The 24,885-nt window shown below is 39.3% G+C and overlaps 1 protein-coding gene across 1 annotated transcript in view; it reads right to left on the minus strand.

The window, feature by feature from the left end:
• Nucleotides 1–24,372, minus strand: part of AIMP3 (aaRS-interacting multifunctional protein 3) — an 82,025-nt gene extending 57,653 nt beyond the window's left edge. Inside the window, exons 1-2 of the mRNA XM_090381561.1 lie at nt 24,134–24,372; nt 8,273–8,357 (exon numbers count right to left, since the gene is read on the minus strand). Of these exons, the coding sequence (XP_090237687.1) occupies nt 8,273–8,357; nt 24,134–24,220 (172 nt within the window). The 5' untranslated portion in view covers nt 24,221–24,372. The remainder of the gene's footprint in view (nt 1–8,272; nt 8,358–24,133) is intronic.
• Nucleotides 24,373–24,885: the final 513 nt, after the last annotated feature.

Consider the following 24,885-nt stretch of genomic DNA (forward strand, 5'->3'; position numbering starts at 1 on the left):
TGTGGGCTGTAGGAACTTTTGAATTTTGTTTAAAATTATTAATGAGAAGTAAAAATTTGTAAATATATGTGATTCTGAGCAGACTGAGTAGGTTGGTCACCCATCTCTTAAGTAAATGAAGATGAATTGCTTTCCCAAGACACTGGAGGATGACAGTGATGAAGAATTAGATATTACATGAGATTCAGTGAGACTTTCTCTAGCTGAGCTATGTGAAGTCATGGACCTTGTAAAAGATGGCAAGGCTCTGGGGCTGGATTTCCTTAAGGCACAAATTGTCCAAGTTTTTCTATAAAGAGACCTGTTACATGATATTTAAACATATCATAGGTATGTGTTTAATACGTTTAATTTTTATATGTTTAATTCCTGTTTGAGAGACTGTGCTTTTTCCCACATGGAAGTCTGCATTACTAAAGATTCTCATGAAGAGTCTTGATTGTACCTCAAACTGGAGTTGTGATGGCCTGTTCTTCTACTCTCTCCACTGGCTAAGTTTCTGAACAATTGCTTTATCATTTGACTAATGATTAAATATAACAAAGCATGTTTATTCTCAGGAAGGCAGTATGGAACCCTCTGTTCCACTCACCAATCTTGTTGCCCTTCTCTGTACTCATTCTAGCAACTCTACATCCTTCCTAAAATGAGGCTTCCAGGCCTGTACACAGTACTCAAGGTGTGGCTTGACCATTGCCTTATACAAGGGGATAATCACCTCCTTATTACTGCTTGCAAAATTGCTATATATATCATCAACAAGACCCCAACCTACTCTGGCAGCCTGTCTGCACTGCTCAGAAAACTTCATATCTGACTACACAATTACCCCCAGCTTTCTTTCGTTCTCCACTTCTCACCACATAGTTCGTACGTTTCTCTGGGGTTACTGCTACCCATATGCAGTACTTTGCACTTGTCAATCTTTTGAACATAATGCAATATTGTCTGTACTTCAACTTTGTGGAAGAAATTTTATATTACAACAAGACAATGACCCAAAACACCGCACTAAGCTGTGCAGGGACTTTCTAGCAACTGAACAACAGGCGGAGATTTTACAAATTGTGATGTGGCCACCCTCCAATTGCCCAACTTAAATCCAATAAAGCTTTTATAGTATGATCCAGAGCCATTTGCTTGCCCCATTCTTATTGTTTCACTTAGTGGTAAACATTCAGCAAGTTGATACGTGTTGTGTTGTATGGTTTTTTCTTTCTATATATTGAAGTAAAAAATAATTCTGCATTAAATATGTAGGAACATATTTAATACAGAGTTAATTTAATTCTTTTTTGAAGTTCACTCTTTGGGTTTTAAAAAGAACTGATGGCAAAAGAAAATATGCATGATGTGAATAGTATTGCTAGTAATTCCACCGAAGTGCATGACACCAAGTTAATATTACACCTGCCAAAAAAAAAAAGTGTAGGCTTCATTAGCATTTGTAGAGGCATATGATGCAAGAAAGCAAACTTATGCAGCATCAGCCAAATATAAAAAAAAACAAGTCCCATTTCATCCCTCCGTTTGTTCCAAAATACCTGTCCAGCTCAGCCTTAAATTTATTTAGGCTATCAACTTCCACAACAAAGGATGGAAGTCTGTTCCACCAACCAGCTACCTGCTGGCTAAAGGCAAACTTCTGCACATCTATCCTACATCTGTCATTCCTCAATTTGAATTTATGCCCTCTCAGGTGATTATTCTGAGCAAGAATCCAATCATCATTGAGCATTTTCAAACCATTCAAAGCTTTATACACCTCAATCAGATCACCTTGCAGGTGCCTAGTCTCCAGACATTGTAATTTGCAAAATTTAAGCCTTTCTTCGTAAGAGCAACCCTTTGTTCCATTCACTAATCTTGTTGCCCTTCTCTTTACTCGTTCCAACAGCTCTGCATCCTTAAAACAAGGCCTCCAGACCTGTATACAGTACTGAAGATGTGGCCTGACCATTGCCTTATACAAGAAGATAATCACCTCCTTATTCCTGCTAGAAAAATTCCTGTATATAATTGACAAGACACTATGAGCTACTCTTCCAGATCATCTGCACTGCTCACAAAACTTCATATCTGCCTGCACAATTACTCCCTGGTCCTTTTCGTTCTCTGCCACTGTCAAGGTAGTACCACAGAGTTGATACATCATTCTGGGGTTACTGCTTCCCATATGTAGTACTTTACATTTGTCAATGTTAAACTTCATTTGCCACCTCTCAGCCCACCTGCTCAACTTTTCTAGATCCTATTGTAGCAGTGTACTGTCATTAGTGTCCATAACAACACTGCCAACCTTTGTATCATCTGCAAACTTGGACATTAAGCTTGATATACCCTCATCAATATCATTTATAAATACAGAAAACAACAATGGACCCAACACTGAATCCTGAGTGACTTCACTAATAACATTAGTCCACGATGAGCAGTGTCCATTGATTACCACCTGTCTTCTGCCACTGAACCATCCCTTTATCCATAGCAGCAATTTGTCTCCAATGCCACACTGCTCCAATTTGTTCAGCCGTCTTCCAGGTACAACAGTATCAAAAGCCTTTCTAAGATCCAAATGTATGATATCAAAGTTATTCCCTACATCCAGTTCCTTTGTGACCACATCATAGTATCCAATCAAATTGTTCAGGCACAACTTTCCCTTAACAAAACTATGCTGTGTCCGAGCTATAACTGAAGTTTTGTCTAGATGATCCTACAGTGCTTCTTTAACCAGTGCCTCCATTAATTTTCCTGGAAAAGAAGTTAAACTCACAGGTCTATAATAAATAAATGTCACCCTTTGATCCTCCTTTGTGAATTGGAGTCACATTTGCACGCCTCCAGTCCATGGGTACCTCCCCCCCCCTCCCCCCGAGTCCAAGGAAGCTCTCATAATTATGGCTAAGGGTTTGCTTATTTCCTTTGCTGCCTCCTCTAATATAACTGGATAGATCCCATCCACCCTGGGTGCCTTTTTTTAATGTTTATCTTCAGTAATTTCTCCTCCACTTTCCTCTCAGTTATTACAAAATCATCTAGCTCACTGCCAGAGTTTAACTCACCTCTGGCATTCCCACCCCTGAATAACTCCTCATGGGTGAATGTAGATACAAAATGTAGATACAACTGTTGATGATCCTGAGCAGGATCATCAACAGTTGAACCATCAATATCTCATCCATCCCTTTCCTTCTAGAGTTTACATAGGTAAAGAACTCTTTTCTGTTTTTCTTTGCATTCTTTGCCAAGGATTTCTCATAATCTGCCTTTGCCTGCCTAATCTCCTTTATGACTTGGCTACAGACTAGCTTATATCTATCATAGGCTTCTGTGTCATGTGTTAATTTGTAAGTATCCCATGCATTTTTCTTCTCTGCCATATGCCTCATTAGTTCATCTGACATCCATTTTGGCCTAAACCTTGAACAATATTTCTTAGTTGGTATGTAAAGCCTAGTAGCTTCCAAGATAAGTTCTTTGAATGCTTCCCATTTTGAATTTGCTGTTGGTAACATCATCAGTTGGTCCCACTGTATAGAATTCAAATACTGTCACAGACCACCGTAGTTGCCTTTACGAAAACAAAAACCCTTCCCTTTACCCCTGATGTTAGTTACCTCTGAGCAAATCCCACTTCAGTACACTGTGATCACTGCCACGTAGTGGTTTCTTTATCTGCAGATTCTTAATGCATGAATAATCACTACTGATAATCAGACCAAGGGTATTACTCCATCTAGTTGCCTCCCAAACATGCTGATGTAGAAAACAATCATTCAATAAATCCACAAAAGCCTTTCTAGTGTGCGAGTGACCAACCCACAATTCCAGTCAATATCTGGGAAATTAAAATCCCCCATTATAAGACTCTCTGATTTACTGGCCTACTCTATTTGCCTGTACAGTTTATTACACTCATCAGAGTCATTAGGCCTATAACACATCCCTACTCTCAATTTTGATCTCCCAATGCTGGTCACACCAAACTGACTCGACACTGCACTGTCCAGCGATGTCAACTAGCTTCACTTCCATGGATTTTGTGTTTTTACTAATAGCATAACCTCTCCTCCCTTCCTATCCTGTCTGTCCTTCCTGTACACATTGTACTCTCCAAATTCCAGTTCTGCATTCCTTATATCTGTGTGACACCACGTCTCTGATATCCCAACAATATCTGCCTTTGATGTTTTGAGCAATACCTCAAATTCATCAAATTTATTTACTAAACTCCTAGCATTGGTGTATATGCACCTGTTCTTATTCTTAGCTATGCTAATGCAAACCATGTGTTTACTTGTACCGCAATGACTCCCAGCAGTCTCTGAAATACTCTGCATCTTGTTTTGCAGGCTGCTGCTCATTCCAATAGAAGCAGTTCAAGAATCACTTTCACCTCTGCCAGTGGCTACTGTTAATCTATTAGTCCTTGTCTCCTCAAGCTAGCAGTTTTCCGACCCACCTAACACTGCCTCGATAGCATCAGCAAATATTCTTGCACCCTTTCTACTTAAGTGTATCCCATCCCTGTAGCAGTCTCTCCTGTTAACAAGTACAGACCAGGCTGAAAAAATTTTTACCCCTTGGGCCTTGCACAATCTTTCCAGGGCCAAATTGATCGACAAGGCTCTCATCATATACTCCCTCCTATCGTGTCTGGGCAGAATTGCAGACACTTTCAAATTCAACCCTAATATTTTTTTCCACAGTGACCTGTACTTGTTAAGTAATTCTGCCGGTCTCCTTCTCTTAATATCATTAGTGCCAATGTGTACAACAATATCACCTTTTATGCCCTTAAAAGATGATATCAGTTCAACGTCATCTTTGCCCTTTCATCAAAAGGTATGGCAGTTCATACATTCAGTTTGGATTTATTTAAATAAATGATGATCACAGTGCATAATATATGGGGATGTACTCAATACTAAAGCCATGTAAAAGCCTTTTAAATACACAGCACTCAGATCTAAAAATAAATCCAGAAAATGTTTTGAAAGATGTTCTGAATTTAAAGTACAAAAGATTATGCTGTTTCATATTAATTTAGAAATGCTGGTCTGTGATAACGTTTTCACAAGTCTTTGGTGAAATGAGAAAAAAGTCAACATAAGTGAGCTTTTCATAAAGCTAAGTTTGTGTAATCAATACCGCCATGACTTCACTGAAGTAAGAGAAACTGGTCTGTAGTTACCTACTTCATTCTTAGAACCATCTTTACACACTGCAGATATACCAGTGCTTCTCTAAGCAAATCACCCTTGACAACAAAAATCTTAATGATACTATTAACTCTCTTACCACTTCTCTCAAAAAAACATATACGAGGGGTGATCACTTAATTCGCAGACTAATGAATGATCATATTTTAATTGTTGTTGTCCGAATCTTCTGGATTTCTCCTTCTCGAAATACTCTTCCTGGAACTTTACACATTTTTGCCACCATCGCACCCACACATCAAGGGCTTCTAGCAAGCCATTTTTTGAAATGGCTGTGAAGTGCTTCCATTGTGTCTCTGTGAGCATCGTTGTCAGACACAAAACACTTGCCTTTCAGAGCTTTCTTAAGACATGGAAACAGGATGATATCACAGAAGGCTAAGTCATGTGAATATGTTTGTTTTATTTGTTTGTTATTTGGTTTTTAGGAGCATTAGCAACTAAGGCCATATTGCTCTGGGGATATGCAGTGGTCATTCCCTGACCTTTCCGCATCCTCCATATTTGGTGGTCACAGGCTCGAACCCCGGTCTAATCAAGAAGCATGTGCTAAGCACTGCTGCTCCTGCCCACCGATGTGCCAAAGTGAATAAGGGGAATGTGGCACTACCTTGGCACCCATGGCAGTGATCACTGGCTACACAATATTAGCCACATGGGGCCTGGCATTGTCTTGGAGAAACCACCTCACACCAAAAAGTTCTTGATGTTTCTCGAGAATGGCACGGCAAAGTTTGACTCAGGTTCTCAGAGTATGCTTCCTTATTCATTGTTGTTCAAGGAGGTACAAAATGTGTAACAAGAAATGCCTTTTATGTCAAAAAATACAAGAACCATTTTTTTTTCAGCCAAACGAAAATCTCGAAATTTCTTAAGTGAATCAAAATGATTCCACTCACTCGACTGTTGTTTGTCTCTGGATCATAGTGAAAAATCTAAGTTTTATCATAGGCGCCTCCATAGCCAGGTGGGCAGGAGTAGCACACGCTTCTTGATTAGACCGGAGTTCGAGCCCATAACCACCAAATACGGAGGATGCAGAAAGGTCAGGGAATGACCACTGCATATTCCCGGAGCAATATGGCTTTAGCTGCTAATGCTCCTAAAAACGAAATAGCAACAATTAAGTTTCATCAAGTCACTATTCGATTTAAGAAGTTTTGACCCTGTGTTTCAAACGATTAAGCATGTTTTTTTGTACACGTCTACTCTGTTTTTGTTTTGGAGTCAAATTGTGTGGAATTCAGTGGGCACAGATTGGCGACATTTTCAGGTGATCTTTCACAATATTGTGAGCACTACTGTATGAAATGGACATTCTAACAGCCAATTCACAAAGTGTAATTCGCCTGTCTTCATCCAAGATTTCCTGGACTTTTTCAATTTGCTCAGAACTTGTTGAGGAGGAAGGCTGACCAGGTCTTCACTGAATCTCTTGTGCCATTTAAATATGGCCATACTACCAAGACACTAAAAATACCATATGCTTCATTCATCTCTTTAACTGTTTCTGATTAATTTAAGCCTGTCTGACACAATGACAAATCACGTATCGCTGCTTAATCTGTATATCCAACATGATACTTGCTTCAAAATGATCATAAGTAACATGCAGCTTAAAAAAAAAAAAACTCTTCACGCAACACCAACTCGACAACCCCTTCACGCAACACCAAATATTGGCATGTGCACATAGGCTACTCAGTAGAGATCAGGAAGAGCGCCTCTAGCGGCAGTTATGAAAAGTTTGCGGAGTAAACATAAAACCTTGCACCAGTCTGTGAATTAAATAATCACCCCTCATATATATATATACACAACACCTACCTGCAGGACCTTGCTTCTTCAAGCTTCAGTTTTTCTAGTAATTTCCATGTTGACTTTCACAGTACTCAGGTTCACTAACATCTCTCTCTTTCAAAAGAGGAATTTTGAAAGTCCTCTGCATTCAAGGCTATAGTTAGCATTAGAAGAAGCATATGATGCAAGAAAGCAAGCTTATACAGCATCAGCCAAAAAAACCCCCTTCCCATTTCATCTACCCATTTGCTCCAAATGTTTCTCTAGTTCTGCCTTGAATTTACTCAAGCTGTCAACTGCTAAGACAGATGGAAGTTTGTTCTAGCAATCAACAACCTGCTGGCTAAAAGCAAATTTCCACACATATTCTACAACTGTCTTTCCTCAATTTGAATTTATGTCCCCTCATGCGATTAATTTGGGCAAGAGGAAGAATCCCATCAGCATTGAGCTTGCTCAAACCATTCAAGGCCTTGATACACCTCAATCAGATCACCTCGCAGTTGCCCAGTCTCCAGATACCATAATTTGCAAAACTTGAGCCTTTCTTAGTAAGAGCAACCCTTTGTTCCATTCACAAATCTTGTTGCCCTTCTCTGTACTCATTCCAGCAGCTCTATAAAATGAGGCCTCTAGACCTGTACACAGTACTCAAGGCGTGGCCTGACTATTGCCTTATACAAAGAGATAATCACCTCCTTATCCCTGCCAGAAAAATTCCTGTATATCATTGACAAGTCACCATGAGCTACCCTTGCAGACCATATGCACTGCTTGGAAGTTAGCTGATCTCAGCCAACATGCAAATTGGCTTGTGAACATATGCATCTACAGATATAATATGCTTTAGCTATGAGCACATGCTTGGTGCAGCTAAAACCAGTATTTATTTTTTACCATATGAGTCTAATATGCAAATAACATTATACAATCACAAAAAGGTTTTTCTTTCAAAATCCTCTTTTTTTATGTTATTTTCACCACACAAGCATGCATCTCTAAATGTAAAAGACAGATCAAATAAATATTTGATGATAATAACAACATACAGCATTCTAATTTGGGTAGATAAATTAGAATTCTATTAGTTGTTCTAAAACAATTTTTTTTTTAGTTTAAATAATGCAATGCTATACCAGTGATTTAATAGTATTATTTTCCTAAAAGAATTAACTTCATTTTTGAGTTTCTGTAAAAATAAGAATGATTTAATTCATATTATTTTAAACAAGCAAATTATTTCTTACCAAAAAGCCCATTTTTTGCAGATAATTCTACCAAATATCTGCTTGTGGCAACAAAACCAGATATTCCATTACCATCATGTGGAACCTATTTAAAAAAAAAAAAAAAAAAAAGCTCAGTTAATAACTCTCTCTTATTGATGTGATGTACTCTAGTATGATATCACTAAGTCAGTAACTATTGTTCAAAGCAAAATAAGAGAAATGAAGGGGAATAAAATCATCATAATTTAAAAGTCTTAACTTCATCAAGCACACAAAAAATATTCAATTTTCAGATAACATTTTCCAGTGCATATTATAAATTATGCATTACATTTGAAAATGTTTGAATATTTGTTTGAATGTTTGTTTTGTATGGAAGCATCCACAAAAATGTTGAATGCAGCAAGAGAACCACACACACCTGATTTTGTAGGTGCATAAGCACATTATAGCTTGGCTAGGCATGTGCCATTAAGTTTTTATCCTTGATCTTTGTCACAAACATTCTCTCAAGACAAAATAAGGCTTGCTACCTGTGAGTCTAAAACACCAATGGAACTGAGTCAGGCAACACTCTTGAGTCAAGTGAACTGAATTTCGATAAAGTCTGGTTGTTTTGCAAAAACTAAATCCTTTGCTTGCACTTCACAATGGTATGACTTTTTGTAACCCTGGGTATACCCCAGTATGCAAGTCCTGAAGTGGTGCACTCAGTACAGGGAGGTGACCATTCAGATATTATAACAGTATTCACCATAGAGAGTAAGGAAGCCACGGGCTTTTGTGCACTGGCAACAAAAAAAAAAAAAAAAAAACCCACACATAGATAAGAAAATACAGAGTATGTGCTTCCCTCCTCACATACGTAAGTATCCAGACAATCTCTGAATTTATTCAAACTGTCAGCCTCAACTACCTGCAAGAGCAACTTGTTCCAGCAATCAACAACTTGTTGGCTAAAAGAAAAAACTTCCCATAATCTAGTCTAAAATTCTTCCCCCCATAATTTGAATTTATGGTCCCTACTAGTAATAGTAGTAGTGGCATGTGATGGAAGAAAGCAAGTGTATGAGCTTATGCAGCATCAGCCACACACACACACACACACACACACACACACACACACACACACACACACACACACACACACACACACACACACACACACACCATTCCCTCCAAATGCCTATCACGACAGATGGAAGTTTGTTCCAGCAATTAATAATCTGCTGGCTAAAGGCAAATTTCCGAACATCTATTCTACATCTGTCTTTTCTTAATTTGAATTTATGCCCCCTTATGTTCGTAATCTGAACAAGTGGAAGGATCCCATCAGAATTCAGCGTGCTCAACCCATTCAAGGCCTTACGCCTCAATCAGATCACTGCGCAGGTGCCTAGTCTCCAGCCACTGCAATTTGCAGAACTTAAGCCTCTCTTGGTAAGAGGATCCCTTCATTCCCCTCACCAATCTTGTTGCCATTCTCTGTACATGCTCAAGCTAATCTACAACCTTCCTAAAATGAGGCCTCCAGACATGTATGCAGTACTCAAGGTGTGGCCTGACCATTGTCTTATACAGAGGAACAAACACCTCCTTTTCCCTGCTAGCAAAATTCCTACATATCAGTGACAAAACCCCATGACCTGCCCTGGCAGCCCGTCTGCACTGTCAGCGAACTTCATATTTGGCTGCACAATTACCCCCAGGCCTTTTTCACTTTCCACTTCCCTGAGTGTAGTACCACCCAGTTGGTATGTTTCTCTTCGGTTATTGCTACCCATATGCAGTTTTATTTATTTATTATTATTATTATTACTTTTTTTTTTTTTTATTTATTTATTTATTTTATTTTTTTATTTATTATTATTATTTTTTTATTTATTGATTTTTTTTTATTATTATTATTTTTATTTTTTTTATTTATTTATTTATTATTATTATTTTTTTTTTTTTTATTTTATTTATTTTTTTTTTATTTATTATTTATTTTTTTTTTTTTTTAGGCCCTTGCCACTGAAATCTTAGGAAATTAGGTGGCAGGGCCTGCCAGAGTAATTACTTCTAATGCGATCCCTCTATGCCTGACCTGCCTCCTCGGGGTTAAGTGTGGGCAACGGGGGGTCCCACTAGGGGCCCAACGGCTAAAAGGTCAGAGGAACAACACAACATGACACTACATAACATAAACATGTACCTTACACTTTTTAAAATCTCTGGCCTTCACAGTGTTCTGTGTTTCACAAACAGAGTACACAACACGGAGATGGGGGAAACCCCTTGGGCCGTTAGACAATGAACACTTTACCCATATGCAGTACTTTGCATTTGTCAAGGTTAAACTACAGTTGCCACTTCTTAGCCGATCTGCTCAACTTTTCTAGATCCTGTTGCAGTAGCACACTGTCATTAACAACCCTGCCAACCTTTGTATCATCTGCAAACTTCGACACTAAGCCTGATATACCTTCATCAATATCATTGATAAATATACAAAACAACAGTGGACCCAACACCGAACCCTGTGGGACTCCACTAATAACATTAGTCCACGAAGAGCAGCACCCATTGATTACCACCCTCTGTCTTCTTCCACTCAACCATCCTTTTATCCATTGTAGCAACTTACCTTTAATGCCATTCTGCTCCAATTTGTACAATAGTCTTCCATGCACAACAGTGTCAAAAGCTTTCCTGAAATCCAAATATATGATATCAAAATTATTTTTTTTTCCAGTTCTGTTATTCTTTATAACAGTGAAAATTTCACCTTTCCTAACCCCTTTCCGAGCCTTATAAACCTCAATCAGATCACCTCTGAGGTGCCTGGTTGCCGAGCTCTGTAGCTGACATAATCAGTCTTTCCTCATATAGTTTCCTTTTTGCTGATTCACCATGCGAGCTGCCTGTCTTTTGACACTTTCAAAGAGTTCAATGTCTTTTTTCAGATGAGCTTCAAATGTGGTCTTACAACTGCCTTATATAGTGGGACTATCTCTACAGGATAATGTACAATAAATCATCAATAGGACGCCATGGGCTTTCCTGGCTGCCTGTTTACACTGCTCAGAAGATCCAACCCCGGGGGCTCATATCTGGTGAGTATGGGCTTGGCAAACCCAGGGTCCTGAGCTGGATATCATCATTCTTCTCTTTCTTGGTGATGCCTCTCTCTCTCTCTCTCTCTCTCTCTCTCTCTCTCTCTCTCTCTCTCTCTCTCTCTCTCTCTCTCTCTCTCTCTCTCTCACACACACACACACACAGGGGGGGTAACTCGGGAAAATTTTTTTTTTTTTTTTTTGGCTGGTGCAGCATAAGCCTCAGGCTTCCTTGTACCATATGGCTAATAATAATAATAATAATATCTGCTTGTATCATAACTCCCAGATCCCTTTCTTCCTCTACTGTTTTTAATTAAATCTCACCAAGTGTATAATTTACTTTGGGGTTGCTATTCCCATAGTGCAAGACTGCTGCATTAAAACATAGCTGCCACTTTTCTGACCAGGTCTGAAGTCTGTTCAAATCATCCTGAAGGAGTGCTACTTGGCACTAATCATTAACGACTCTACCAATCTTTATGTTGTCTGCAAATTTTGACATCATGCCTTCTATCCCTGGTGTTGATGTTGTTTATAAAAATCAGAAACATTTGTCTAAGGACTGATCCTTGGAGATCCCACTCCTGACATTACACCAATCTGAAGAATATCCATTAATCACAAGTCGCTGCCTTCTACGCTGCAGCCATCCAGAAAAATGCTGCAGATGACTCTCATCAACCACTTTGCTAATTGGAGGCTTGAATTGGTGAAACCCATGTTTAGTCCCCAGAGAAAAGCTCCGGTAACTCTCATCTCTTCTTTATGATTTCAATCTCATTCAGTATGATTGATGTCCTTTGAAATTATGATGAATGTCATGGTGAGATCCACACTTCCTTAAATTTCAAAGGTACAACACTGAAATGGTATTTACAGATCAGCTGCTTGAGTCCACCAGACTAAACCTATTGGTAATTCTCTAGGAGGCATCAGATCAGCTGGTGTATAATCTCACTGCCTTTATTGTGAGACAACAACTAGAGTCCAAGTGGTGTGTATGTGGGGAAAATTGTCGAGGCCACATCACATCAAGGGAGTTGGGTATATCCTTGATCTGTGTATGTCATATTCAAAAATTTCATTATTTCATACAATGTGTCAACCTCTATGCTTGCTTTAATGGTAACCATGAATAGTCAAACTAACAAGAAATTTAACTGCTAAAAATATCTAAATCTCTAAAAAAATTTCTTTGTTCTATTTCACAAATATACATTGTCTGAGTTCCAATCTCTATGACGTCCATTTCACCTGCAGTCTGCAAGAACCCACTTACTCTTTCTGACAGAATCCCGATTATTGGTTGCCTCCACCACTGCACATCTTAGTTATTCAAGTTATTTGTTGTACGATTCCTTTCACTTTAATAGTGATATCTGGGCATATCTGCTCTGATATTCCCAGGAATTTGGAATCTTCTTTTTTCAAAATTCTCTGGCTTAAAATCTTTCTATCCCATTCTGCAAAATTCATCTGTTGCCTCTATCATTATCCCAATCACTAATCACTTTGGGAATTATCTGACTTCCTTTCTTTGAAAGGTCACTCTCCAGTCAAACTTTCCTAACACTGAGGTAATTTTCCTTGGTGACAACAGTTGGCTTTTGTTTACTGGTTAGAATTAGCATTAGTGGAGGCATATGATGCAAGAAAGCAAGCTTATGCAGCATCGGCCGAAAAAAAACAAAAAAAAACTTCCACTTCACCCCTCCATTCATTCGAAATACCTGTCCAGCTGAGCCTTAAATTTATTTAGGCTATCAACTTCCACAACAAGGGATGGAAAGTCTGTTCCACCAACCAACTATCTGCTTGCTAAAGGCAAATTTTTCGCACATCTATCCTACATCTGTCTTTCCTCAATTTGAATTTATGCCCTCTCAGGTGATTATTCTGAGCGAGAGGCAGAATCTCATCAGCATTGAGCATGCTCAAACCATTCAAGGCTTTATACACTTTAATCAGATCACCTCGACAGTGCCTAGTCTCGAGACACTGTAATTTGCAAAACTTAAGCCTTTCTTCATAAGAGCAGCCCTTTGTTCCATTCACAAATCTTGTTGCCCTTCTCTGTACTTGTTCCAGAAGCTCTACATCCTTCTTGAAATGAGGCCTCCAGACCTGTATACAGTACTCAAGGTGTGGCCTGACCATCACCTCCTTATCCCTGCTAGAAACATTCCTGTATATCATTGATAAGACACCATGAGCGACTCTTGCAGCCTGTCTCCACTGCTCAGAGAACTTAATATCTGACTGCACAATTACTCCCAGGTCCTTTTCATTCTCTACCGCTGTCAGTGTAGTACCACAGAGTTGATACGTTGCTCTGGGGTTGCTGTTTTCCATATGTAGTACTTTACATTTGTCAATGTTAAACTTCATTTGCCACCTCTCAGCCCATCTGCTCAACCCTTCCAGATCCTGTTGCAGCAGCATAGCATCAGTAGTGTCCTTAACAACCTTGCCAACCTTTGTTTCGTCTGCAAACTTGGACATTAAGCTTGATATACCATCATCAATATTATTTATAAATACAGAAAACAATCATGGACCCAACACTGAACCCTGAGGGACTCCACTAATAACATTAGTCCACGATGAGCAGTGTCCATTGATTACCACTCTGTCTTCTCCCCCTCAACCACCGCTTTATCCATAGCAGCAATTTGCCTCCAATGCCACAGTGCTCCAATTTGTGCAGCAGTCTTCCATGTGCAACAGTATCAAAAACCTTTCTAAGATCCAAGTATATAATATCAAAGTTATTCCCTGCATCCAGTTCTTATGTGACTGCATCATAGTATCCAATTAAATTGGTCAGGCAAGACTTCCCCTTAACAAAACCATGCCGTGTCCGAGCTATAACTGAAGTCTTGTCTAGATATATTAAAGTTATATTAAGTTATATTAAAGGAAGCAGCAAAGGAAGTAAGCAAACCCCTAGCCATAATTATGAGAGCTTCTTTGGACTCAGGGGAGGTACCCATAGACTGGAGATGTGCAAATGTAACCCCAATTCACAAAGGAGGATCAAAGGCTGACACAAGTAATTATAGACCTGTTAGTTTAACTTCTGTTCCAGGTAAATTAATGGAGGCACTGGTTAAAGAAGCACTGCAGGATCATCTAGACAAGAATTCAGTTATAGCTCAGACGCAGCATGGTTTTGTTAAGGGCAGGTCTTGCCTGACCAATTTGATTGGATACTATGATGTATTCACAAAAGAACTGGATGCAGGGAATAACTTTGATATTATATATTTGGATCTTAGAAAGGCTTTTGATACTGTTGCACATGGAAGACTGCTGCATAAATTGGTGCAGTGTGGCATTGGAGGCAAATTGCTGCTATGGATAAGGGGATGGTTGAGTGGCAGAAGACAGAGAGTGGTAATCAATGGCACTGCTCAACGTGGACTAATGTTATTGGTGGAGTTCCTCAGGGTTCAGTGTTGGGTCCGTTGTTGTTTTCGGTGTTTATGAATGATATTGATGATGGTATATCAAGTTTAATGTCCAAGTTTGCAGATGATACAAAGGTTGGCTGGGTTGTTAAGGACACTACTGACGCTATGCTACTGCAACAGGATCTGGAAAGGTTGAACAGATGGGCTGAGAGGTGGCAAATGAAGTTTAACATTGACAAATGTAAAGTACTACATATGGGAAACAGTAACCACAGAGCAACGTATCAACTCTGTGGTACTACACTGACAGTGGTGGAGAATGAAAAGAACCTGGAGGTAATTGTGCAGGCAGATATGAAGTTCTCTGAGCAGTGCAGATGGTCTGCAAGAGTAGCTCATAGTGTCTTGTCAATGATATACAGGTACTTTTCTAGCAGGGATAAGGAAGTGATTATTCCCTTGTATAAGGCAATGGTTAGGCCACATCTTGAGTACTGTATACAGGTCTGGAGGCCTCATTTCAAGAAGGATGTAGAGCTGCTGGAACGAGTACAGAGAAGGGCAACAAGATTAGTGAATGGAACAAAGGGTTGCTCTTACGAAAAAAGGCTTAAGTTTTGCAAATTACAGTCTGGAGACTAGGCACCAGCGAGGTGATCTGATAGAGGTGTATAAGGCTTTGAATGGTTTGAGCATGTTCAATGCCAGTGGGATTCTTCATCTTGCTCAGAATAATCACCTCAGAGGGCATAAATTCAAATTGAGGAAGGACGGATGTCGGACAGATGTGCGGAAATTTGCCTTTGGCCAGCGGGTGGTTGGTTGGTGGAACCGACTTCCATCGCTTGTTGTTGAAGTTGATAGCCTAAACAAATTTAAGGCTCAACTGGACAGGTATTTCGAACGAATGGAGGGGAGAAATAGGAGTGGTGTGTTTTTTTTTTTTGGCTGATGCTGAATAAGCTTGCTTTCTTGCATCATATGCCTCTACTAATGCTAGATGATCCTGAAGTGCTTCTTTAACCAGTGCCTCCGTTAATTTTCCTACAACAGAAGTTAAACTCACAGGTCTATAATTACTTATGTCAGCCTTTGATCCTCCTTTGTGAAATGGGGTCACATTTGCACATCTCCAGTCCATGGGTACCTCCCCTGAGTCCAAGGAAGCTCTCATAATCATGGCTAAGGGTTTGCTTACTTCCTTTGCTGCCTCCTTTAATATAACTGGATAGATCCCATCCATCCCAGGTGCCTTTCTTGTGTTTATCTTCAACAATTTCTCCTCCACTTTCCTCTCAGTTATTACAAGATTATCTAGCTTACTGCCAGAGTTGAATACACCTCTGGCATTCCCCTCGCTGAATAATTCCTCATGTGTGAATGTCGATGCAAAATATTCATTTAGTTTGTTAGCTATCTGAGCAGGATCATCAACAGTTGAACCATCGATATCAAGTGGACCAATCTGATTCATCCCCTTCCTTCTAGAGTTTACATAAGTAAAGAAAACTCGTTGCTGTTTTTCTTTGCATCCCTTGCCAAAGATTTCTCGTAATCTGCCTTCGCCTGCCTAACCTCCTTTGTAACTTGGTTACAGATCAACTTATATCTGTCATAGGCTTCTATGTCACATGTTAATTTATATGTATCCCATGCATTTTTCATTTCTGCCATATGTCTCATTAGTTCATCTCACATCCATTTAGGCCTAAACCTTGAACAATATTTCTTAGTTGGTATGTAAAGCCTAGTAGCTTCCAAGATAAGTTATTTGAATGGTTCCCATTTTGAATTTGCTGTTGGTAACATCATCAGTTGGTCCCACTGTATAGAATTTAAATACAGTCTCAGACCATCGCAATAACCCTTCCCTTTACCCCTGATGGTAGTTACCTCTTTGAGTAAATCCCACTTCAGCACACTGTGATCACTGCCCCCTAATGGTTCTTATATCTGCAGATTCTTAATGCATGAAGAATTACTACTGATAATCAAATCAAGAGTATTACTCCCTCTAGTTGCCTCCCGAACATGCTGATGTTACATGGCCCCAGCTAGTCAAGATGCTGATGCTTTTGCAATTACTAATGACTTTTGCACAGATTGTTCATTTACCTACAATATTAGACAATCTTAACCACAACACTCTTGATCTTCACATGTATTTCTCAAAAATTACAACATACAGAAATCCAAGTCTAATGTCAACAAATATCTTTAGTCTTCTCAATCTTTTACCAAGCACAGTACTAAGTAAGGGTTCTAATATCTCTTGTGTTTGAAATTTGTTATATTTTACTTTTCTAATATATTTTCGATTGATTCAACAGTCAGAAAAGGTCACAAACTTCTTGTCATTTTACTGTCTGAATAGGGAGAGAGAGAGAGAATTCATCAAAAGAGAAATGATATCAAACATGCATGAATGTCAGCAAATCTATTACATCAGTGGTAGTTTATCTGTATGAGTTTATCACCATAATCCACTGGTGGATTATGGTAGCTGCATATCTGGTGAAATGACTACCATTGTAGAAATCAACTGTAATTATGTGCAAAATCACACCAACCATCATTTTTCAAAAAAAGAACCCCCCCCCCAACCAGAATGGATGAATTTCATTCAAATGCACCCATCCACAAGGCTATAAATAAAAAATAAAATAAAATGTTCTTGTTTATACTCTGGCACGACCACCAGGTCAGCGGAGTTTACAATCAATCAATCATATAAATGTTAATCGTATTTAGCAGTCGCAGGCTTGTACCCTAATCCACTCAAAGAGCATTTGCTATTTCACTCATGCTCCTGACCACTCGGCTACATCAGGCCTGAACAAGTTAAAGTAATCTAACCTTCTTCAAAATCTAAATGAAGACAATACTGTGACTTTGAAGGAAAATCTATAGAATAGAAGATGCTGCTCCTTAGAAGTGCAAGGCAAAAGAGTGACACTAAACTAAACTGTACAGAGATACAGGAAAATGCATGGAAATGGCCATATAAGAATATCATTCAAATAGCCAATGCTAGTAGAATGAACTAAAAATAAACAAGTGTTGATCTCTATCCCAGATGAATGATTTCCAAACGTGTCACAACCAATAAATCAAATGCAGTTTTCTCTGCAGCTGTGATGGAGCACACAAGTTATCCAGCCTCCACAACCCCTAGAAACTGAAATGCCTGAACATGGAGAGCCTAGCCGATACAAATCAAGCAATCAGAATCCTCCTCCTAAATTTAAAAGGAGGATAACATAAATATACAAATGCTTTTTTAAAATGTAACTAACAAGGTAATCTCTGAAGTGGTATCAAAATCTGATATGAAATTTTACACATTAGTGTACAGAAAAATGATAAATATAAAATCATTCATTGTCATCCAGTAAAGTATGGGCAATACCCTGGTACAACCAAGTAACAGGGATTTATTTAAATAAAATAATGATAATAACAATATGTGAAATAGTTAAGTGCAGCTTTAACAAAGTAAAAAAATAAAAAATGTAAAAAGCTTATCACACAAGTTTGCAGAAGTTGAAAATTTGATATCGAGTCTAAATTAGATTTGACTTAATGATATCAAAGTAGCATTGAATCTCAATCAAAAAAGGGGAGCATCAACACCAAGGCCCAAGAGCACAAACTTCATTTGCTGCTGCTGCCACCAGATCAAGTTGCCCACATGTTCCATTGGTAATCTCCTCCAAAGAACTACAAAATCCACTTTTGGTCATAACATATACCCCGACTTCCTCACTTAACAAATCTATTTGCAGACAACCAAAGTTATTTACATTGAACAAACTCATGTTTCAATTAAACGAGCTGGGAGTATCTTGCGTATTTTTAGTTTAGGCTATTTGTCATCTCTACCTGTTTTGCCATATCTAGATCGCTATACTCCAGTATCTAGTTAGCACTTGTCTTCGCATCATGGGTGTAGTTGTAGAATGAAGTGACTGTACGGTCGAGTTCTGTGATTGGGTGAATATGAATGTGTAATCACCTCAGGGGCTCACATCTGGTGAGTATGGGCTTGGCACACCCAGGGTCCTGAGCTGGATATCATTATTCTTCTCTCTCTCTCAGGATAACTTGGGAATTTTTTTTTTTTGGCTAGTGCAGCATAAGCCTCAGGCTTACTTGCACCATGTAGCTAATAATAATAATAATTAAAATTTGTTTTTCTGATTGTTTGAAGAATACCATCTGATTTCAAAGGAAAATGCAAAATTATTATTTGCACATGTGTCGTTCTTGTGTAGTTGTCGCCAATGTGGTGTCGAATGTTTTTCTGTGCTGCTGGATATTTTTATGTGATGTCATGTTCTCTTTGCTGTTGCCTCTGTGGTGCTGTTGGTCATTTTTCTCTGCTGCTGCATGTTTTGCTGCCGTCGCTCATTATTTTCCTTTTTTTTTTTTTTTTTTTGTTCCTTCTTCAGTACCAATGGAGCAAATTACTGTGAAATTGTATGGTTTGGAAAAGGAAGGTTTAAGACTGTGATTGAATGGCGTACGAGTATTAATTTGATAGCTTCTGAGTACAAGTGTAGGTGTGGATGATTTGAGATTGGCCACACAAAAAGACGTTCAAGATGGTTTTGAGTGGATGTGTAGGAAGAAAGGGGCCAATGCTCATCCTGTTAAAAGGTCTGTGTGAAAGGGCTTGTTTTCCAAAAGTAAGCCGAGTATGATCAAGGTGCTTTCTGACTTATTTTTAAGTTTTGAAGACACTGTGTGAATTTGTGATACATGAGATGAATGTGAGTCAAACTACGGTCAGTGACTTGAGGAGTTTTTGTCGAGAGATGTGTGTAGATATGTGTGTGTGAAAGAGAGTGGTATGATTGGCGGTGTAAGTGTGATTGTTGAAAGTAAGTTTGGTAAAAGGAAGTACAATAGAGGTAGAAGAGTGAATGGGCATTGGGTCTTTGGTGGAGTTGAGTCAGATATATCATGGTGTTTTTTCAGGGTTGTTGAGATTCTGACTAAAGAAGTTCTCCTGGACATCATTATGATTTCCATTTTACCTGGTACTACTATAGTATAGTTGTTGGAAGTCTTACAATTGTCTAGGTGAAGGGTTTCAACATATAGCTGTTAATCACTCACTTCATTTCAGCGATCCTGAAACTGGTGAAAACACCAACAGTATAGACGGTTCGTGGGGTGCTATTAAACGGCAACTGCCATCAAGAACAGTCGATGATCAGTTCAACTCCTACCTCAGAGTTTATGTGGTGGCGTAAGCACTTTGGCAGCAGTGACATAATAATGGATTTTATTCGTGGAATTTGCTAAGTGTACCAGCCGGCATGTGAGGACTGATGAGGTGAGTTTTCTTTGTATTCAAGTAGTCATTTTTGTTTAGTATAAAAAAAAAAAAAAAAAAAAGGTTAGGTTTTTACGTGACTTTGGGTGGAATTCAAGCAGAAAACTGGTCATTGGCCACGGCTAGGAGTGAGTTCTCCTTGTATTGAAGTCATTGTTTTTGTTTAGACAAAAGGTTGTTTTTATGTGACTTCGGGATTCAAGCAAAAAATGGAGTTGTTTTTAAGAATTTGTATTTATTTTAGTTCCGTACCGTTCTGTTTTTCTTTATTTAGGCTGCGACATATTGGGATGTCACGTGTGTCCAAGGAGGACAAGGGCAGGGGAAAGCAGTTAGTGGCAGTTGCCAATCACTGCCTTCTTCTTGACTTTTAATTGAAGTACGGAGGGGTAACCAGATCCTGGAGTATTACCCTAGATCAAAAGTTTTGAATTCGACTTTTGACTAATTATTATTGTTAAGATTTTACAGTTTCTCTAAATTTAATTTTTCCAATCAACTGTTTCCCCCCACCTGTGTTGTGTGGATGTGTGTTTTTTTTTTTTTTTTGGAAAACACACACACACACACACACACACACACACACACACACACACACACACACACACACACAAAACAGCTGTATATGATGTTCATTCTTCAGTGGACAAAATCAGCTACATAAACAACAGTTAACTATGACTCCTCATCATTGCAATTATTGATTTTTTAATTTTAACAAAAATCGGTTGGCATTTATTTCAGAAGTGCAGTTATTTGCCATCCTTGGTTTAGTCTAAAAATGTCATTTAGATTAAACCGATGGGGGAATACAACTCGGTAAAATTCCAGATCTTGGAATCTTGGGTTGTTAGTCCATATGTTGACAAGTGGACAGGAACAAAGCAGTGATTGGCAGGTGCCACTCACTGCTTTCTCCACCCACTGTCCTCCTAGATTGATATGCCTAGAGGATAGGTTCCTAAACTTTCTCAGTTCACAGTACCCTTAGTGTGAACATTAATTTTTTCACAGCACCCCTAAGCCAAAAGAAATACCCAACAGTTCAGTTTATTGTTTCCAGGGCGAGTAGAAATGTCGAAACCGACTACCTCGAGCTAGTAGTCCGCACCGTGTCCGATATATTTCAAGTATCGCTGTGTTAACCTCGAAAATTCAAAACATCCCGAGGCACCCCTGTGAGTTTGCTGTGGCGCCACGGTGCACAGTTTGGGAACGGCTGGCCTAGAGTGATTTCCCCCCCCCCCATACTTGTCACTGTTTTTAAATCAGCAACTAGTTTTCCGATTTTAAAACAGCAGGATGGGCGGGAAATAAACACCCGGCCATACTCCAATATAGGGTGCACTCTTGTAATTGGCTGTCAGAATGGGGGAAATCAGTGATTGACAGGTTGTGACTCTGCCCACTGATGCATCCCCTCTTCATTTCAGGTGGACGTGACACAACGTCACTGGAGCGCTAAATGCAAAATTTGTCATATACTTTCATTTGAATGCTTGTTTCTGTTGTGACCGGTGTTCTGCTGCTACTTGTCGCTGGTTTCTGTTGTGACCGGTGCTCTGTTACTGCTACTTGTTGCTGGTTTCTGTTGTGACCGGTGCTCTGCTACTGCTACTTGTTGCTGGTTTCTGTTGTGACCGGTGCTTTGTTGCTACTTGCCACATGGTCCTGAATTTGTGTCGTTATCCCGTTCCATCCTGCAGGTAAACTGTTTCTTTGTTTTTTTCTGCCATGTGTCGCCGTCACATTTTTTTTTTTTTTTTTTTTTATTTCTTTGGTTCTTTTTGTCTTTGTTCAGTCCCAATGGAGCGAGTGAGTGAGAGAATGTTGCATGGTTTGGAAAGGGACGGATGTAAGACTGTGGTTGAATGGGGTATGAATGTGAATTTGATTGCTTCTGAGTATAAGGTTTTCAGTGTGGATGTGATGAGATTGGCCGAGTGAAAGGGCATTAGGGATAGATTTGAGTAGGTGTGTGCAGAAAGAAAGGGGCCAATCCTCATCACATTAAAAGGTCTGTACGCAAGGGATCATGGTTTTCTGAAAGTAAATGATTGAGGTCCTTCTCACCCATTATTGGGCAGAGAAGGTACCGTGAGAATATGTTTCGAGTGAGATGGGTGCAAATCAAACCACGGTGAGTGACTGGTGCAGTTTTTGTCAAGAGGCGTATGTGCAGCTGTGCTTGAACAAAAGGAGTATGATAGGCGGCGAGGGTGTTGTGGTTGAAATTGATGAGAGCAAGTTTGGAAAGAGGAAGTATAATAGAGGAAAAAGAGTGAATGGGCACTGGGTGTTTGGTGGGATTGAACGAGGCACATCACGGTGTTTTTTCAGGGTTGTTGAAAATAGGAGTACAGAAGTACTCCTTGACATCATTAAAACTTCCATTTTTCCCGGAACAACTATTGTTTCGGACTGCTGGAAGTCTTATGATTGTCTGGAGGATGAAGGTTTTAAGCACATAGCAGTAAACCACTCGCTTCATTTTACTGACCCTGAAACTGGAGCAAACACCAACAGTATCGAGGGAACATGGAGTGCCATTCAATGGCAACTGCCATTTAGAACAGCATATGGTCAGTTCGACTCATACCTCCGGGAATATATGTGGCACTGTATGCACTCTGGCAGCGAAAATCGAATGATGGCTTTCCTGCAGGGGGTTCGGGAGATATACAAGCCTACAGGCCAGGACTGATGAGGCGAGTTTAATTTGTATTTCTGTGTTATTTTCACATATCATTAACCTAGTATTGTGTCCGCTGCATTCTTTAAGAAAAAAAAAAGAAAATTCTATGTTGCCATTTTGTACTTATGCAAAATTTGCAGAAAATGCAGTCAACACCTAAAAACAACAAACGGCCTCCGTAGCCGAGTGGTCAGGAGCGGGAGTGCAGTAGCACACGCTCTTTGAGTAGACCGGGGTTCAAGCCCCTGACTGCTGAATACGGTCGATCTGCCAACCCGCACTGGACCAGTGTGGCAGATTATGGTCCATTTCCTTCAGCATGAATTGTTGAGGAGGCATCCATCCTGCAGTGGGTTGATAATGGCTGCACTTTACCTTTTTTTTTTACTTATGCAAAGAGCAATTTTATTGTTCTTTGTTGCACGTGTTAATTGACTTTCGTTTCTGTTTACGAAAAAACGTTGGGTTTTTAGGTTAGTTTTTACGCAACTTCGGGAGGGATTCAAGCAAAAACCAGTCGTTGGAGGAAAAAAAAAAAAAAAAAATATATATATATATATATAAAATTTGAGTCATGTTTTTCATTTCTGTTTAGTGAAAAATGGTTAGGTTTTTAGGTTCCCGTTTTATGCGACTTCGGGAGTTATTTGGTGAAAATTGGTCGTTTACTGCGTCTAGTTTGTTTCATTTTGAAAAAAAAATTACTGTGTTATTTTTATGTATAATTATTTTGGTTGCTGCTCCGAAAAAAATTGTATTGCCGTTAATTTCGTTGTTTTTCAGCTCCGCCATACTGATTTGTCGCATGACATTCGCCATGTGCAGTCGTCGAGAAGAGGGGGAAGGCAGTGAATGGGCGGAGTTACGAACCGTACGTCACTGCTTTTCTCCATCTTCCCGACGTGGTTTTCAAAGGGGCACCGTGTTCTGGAGTATTACCAAACACCCTACCTAAGCTACGCAACCCCCTCCTCGACGACACAAAACAATCAGAAAGAAAGCGCCTTCACAATAATCACCCAATCACAGAACTCGACCGTACAATCACTCCGTTCTATGACCACGCCCACTGAGCGGAGACAAATGGTACCCAAATAATGAATTTAGCCAACAACTCTCCTGTAGAGAAATGGTAAAATTTTAATTTTGAAATCGTAAAATCTAAATAACAATAAATACCCAAATATTAACACCTAATTCAAAAATTTCTGCCCAAATACGACAAAAACACCACCACCGACAACAAATAGTCAACACCTAAAAACAATCAAGACATACACCGGTATGAAATACCCTGTATACGCAATGAATGAATGATGCTAACGCTACCTGACACTTCGCTATTTCAGCAGTTCCCTTTTCTAGTTGAAAAGCACTGACAAGAGTTTCCAAGACGCCAGTACTGATACTATCCATCGCTACACCTTACTACAGAAAATTCGCAAACTATTCCTCGAATAACTAAAGAAGTAACACCATAAACACTTCGCAAAAAAAACATGCAGCAACCATAAAATATGACCAATATTCAACACTTCCCAAGCAACGCACTGTGTAACAGGGTTGCTTACACGCAATATATACAGGTTCATTACGGAAAGCCGCCAGAGGCGCGCTAAGGGGTAGTGCACAGAGAAGTAAGATATGTTACTACAATGTGGTGCCCAGAGTAGTAACATAACTTACTACTCTGTAGGGTAGTGACTGTTTATTATTATTATTAGCCATATGGTGCAAGGAAGCCCGAGGCTTATGCTGCACTAGACAAAAAAAAAAAAAAAAAAAAAAAAATCCCGAGTTACCCTGAGAGAGAGTGTGTCAGAAGTAGAAAGGAATCATCAAGAAAGAAAAGAATGATGATATCTAGCTCAGGACCCTGGGTGTGCCAAGCCCATGCTCACAAGATGTGAGCCACTTTGATTTCAGCTTCCAAACAGGTAGACACATCAAAAGAAAAAAAAAAAAACAGTAATTTTTTTCTTTAGGTCGCAGCCACTCTGATGCCGAACCCCTCCCAAAAAAAAAAAAAAAAAACACTGGGTGCGCTAATGAAAGAAGTGCCAGTTTTGAATCCAATCTTT

The sequence above is a fragment of the Mastigoproctus giganteus genome, chromosome 9 (genome assembly GCF_048544385.1).
Source record: "Mastigoproctus giganteus isolate SK-2022 chromosome 9, ASM4854438v1, whole genome shotgun sequence".
In the NCBI taxonomy this organism is placed as follows: domain Eukaryota; kingdom Metazoa; phylum Arthropoda; class Arachnida; order Uropygi; family Thelyphonidae; genus Mastigoproctus; species Mastigoproctus giganteus.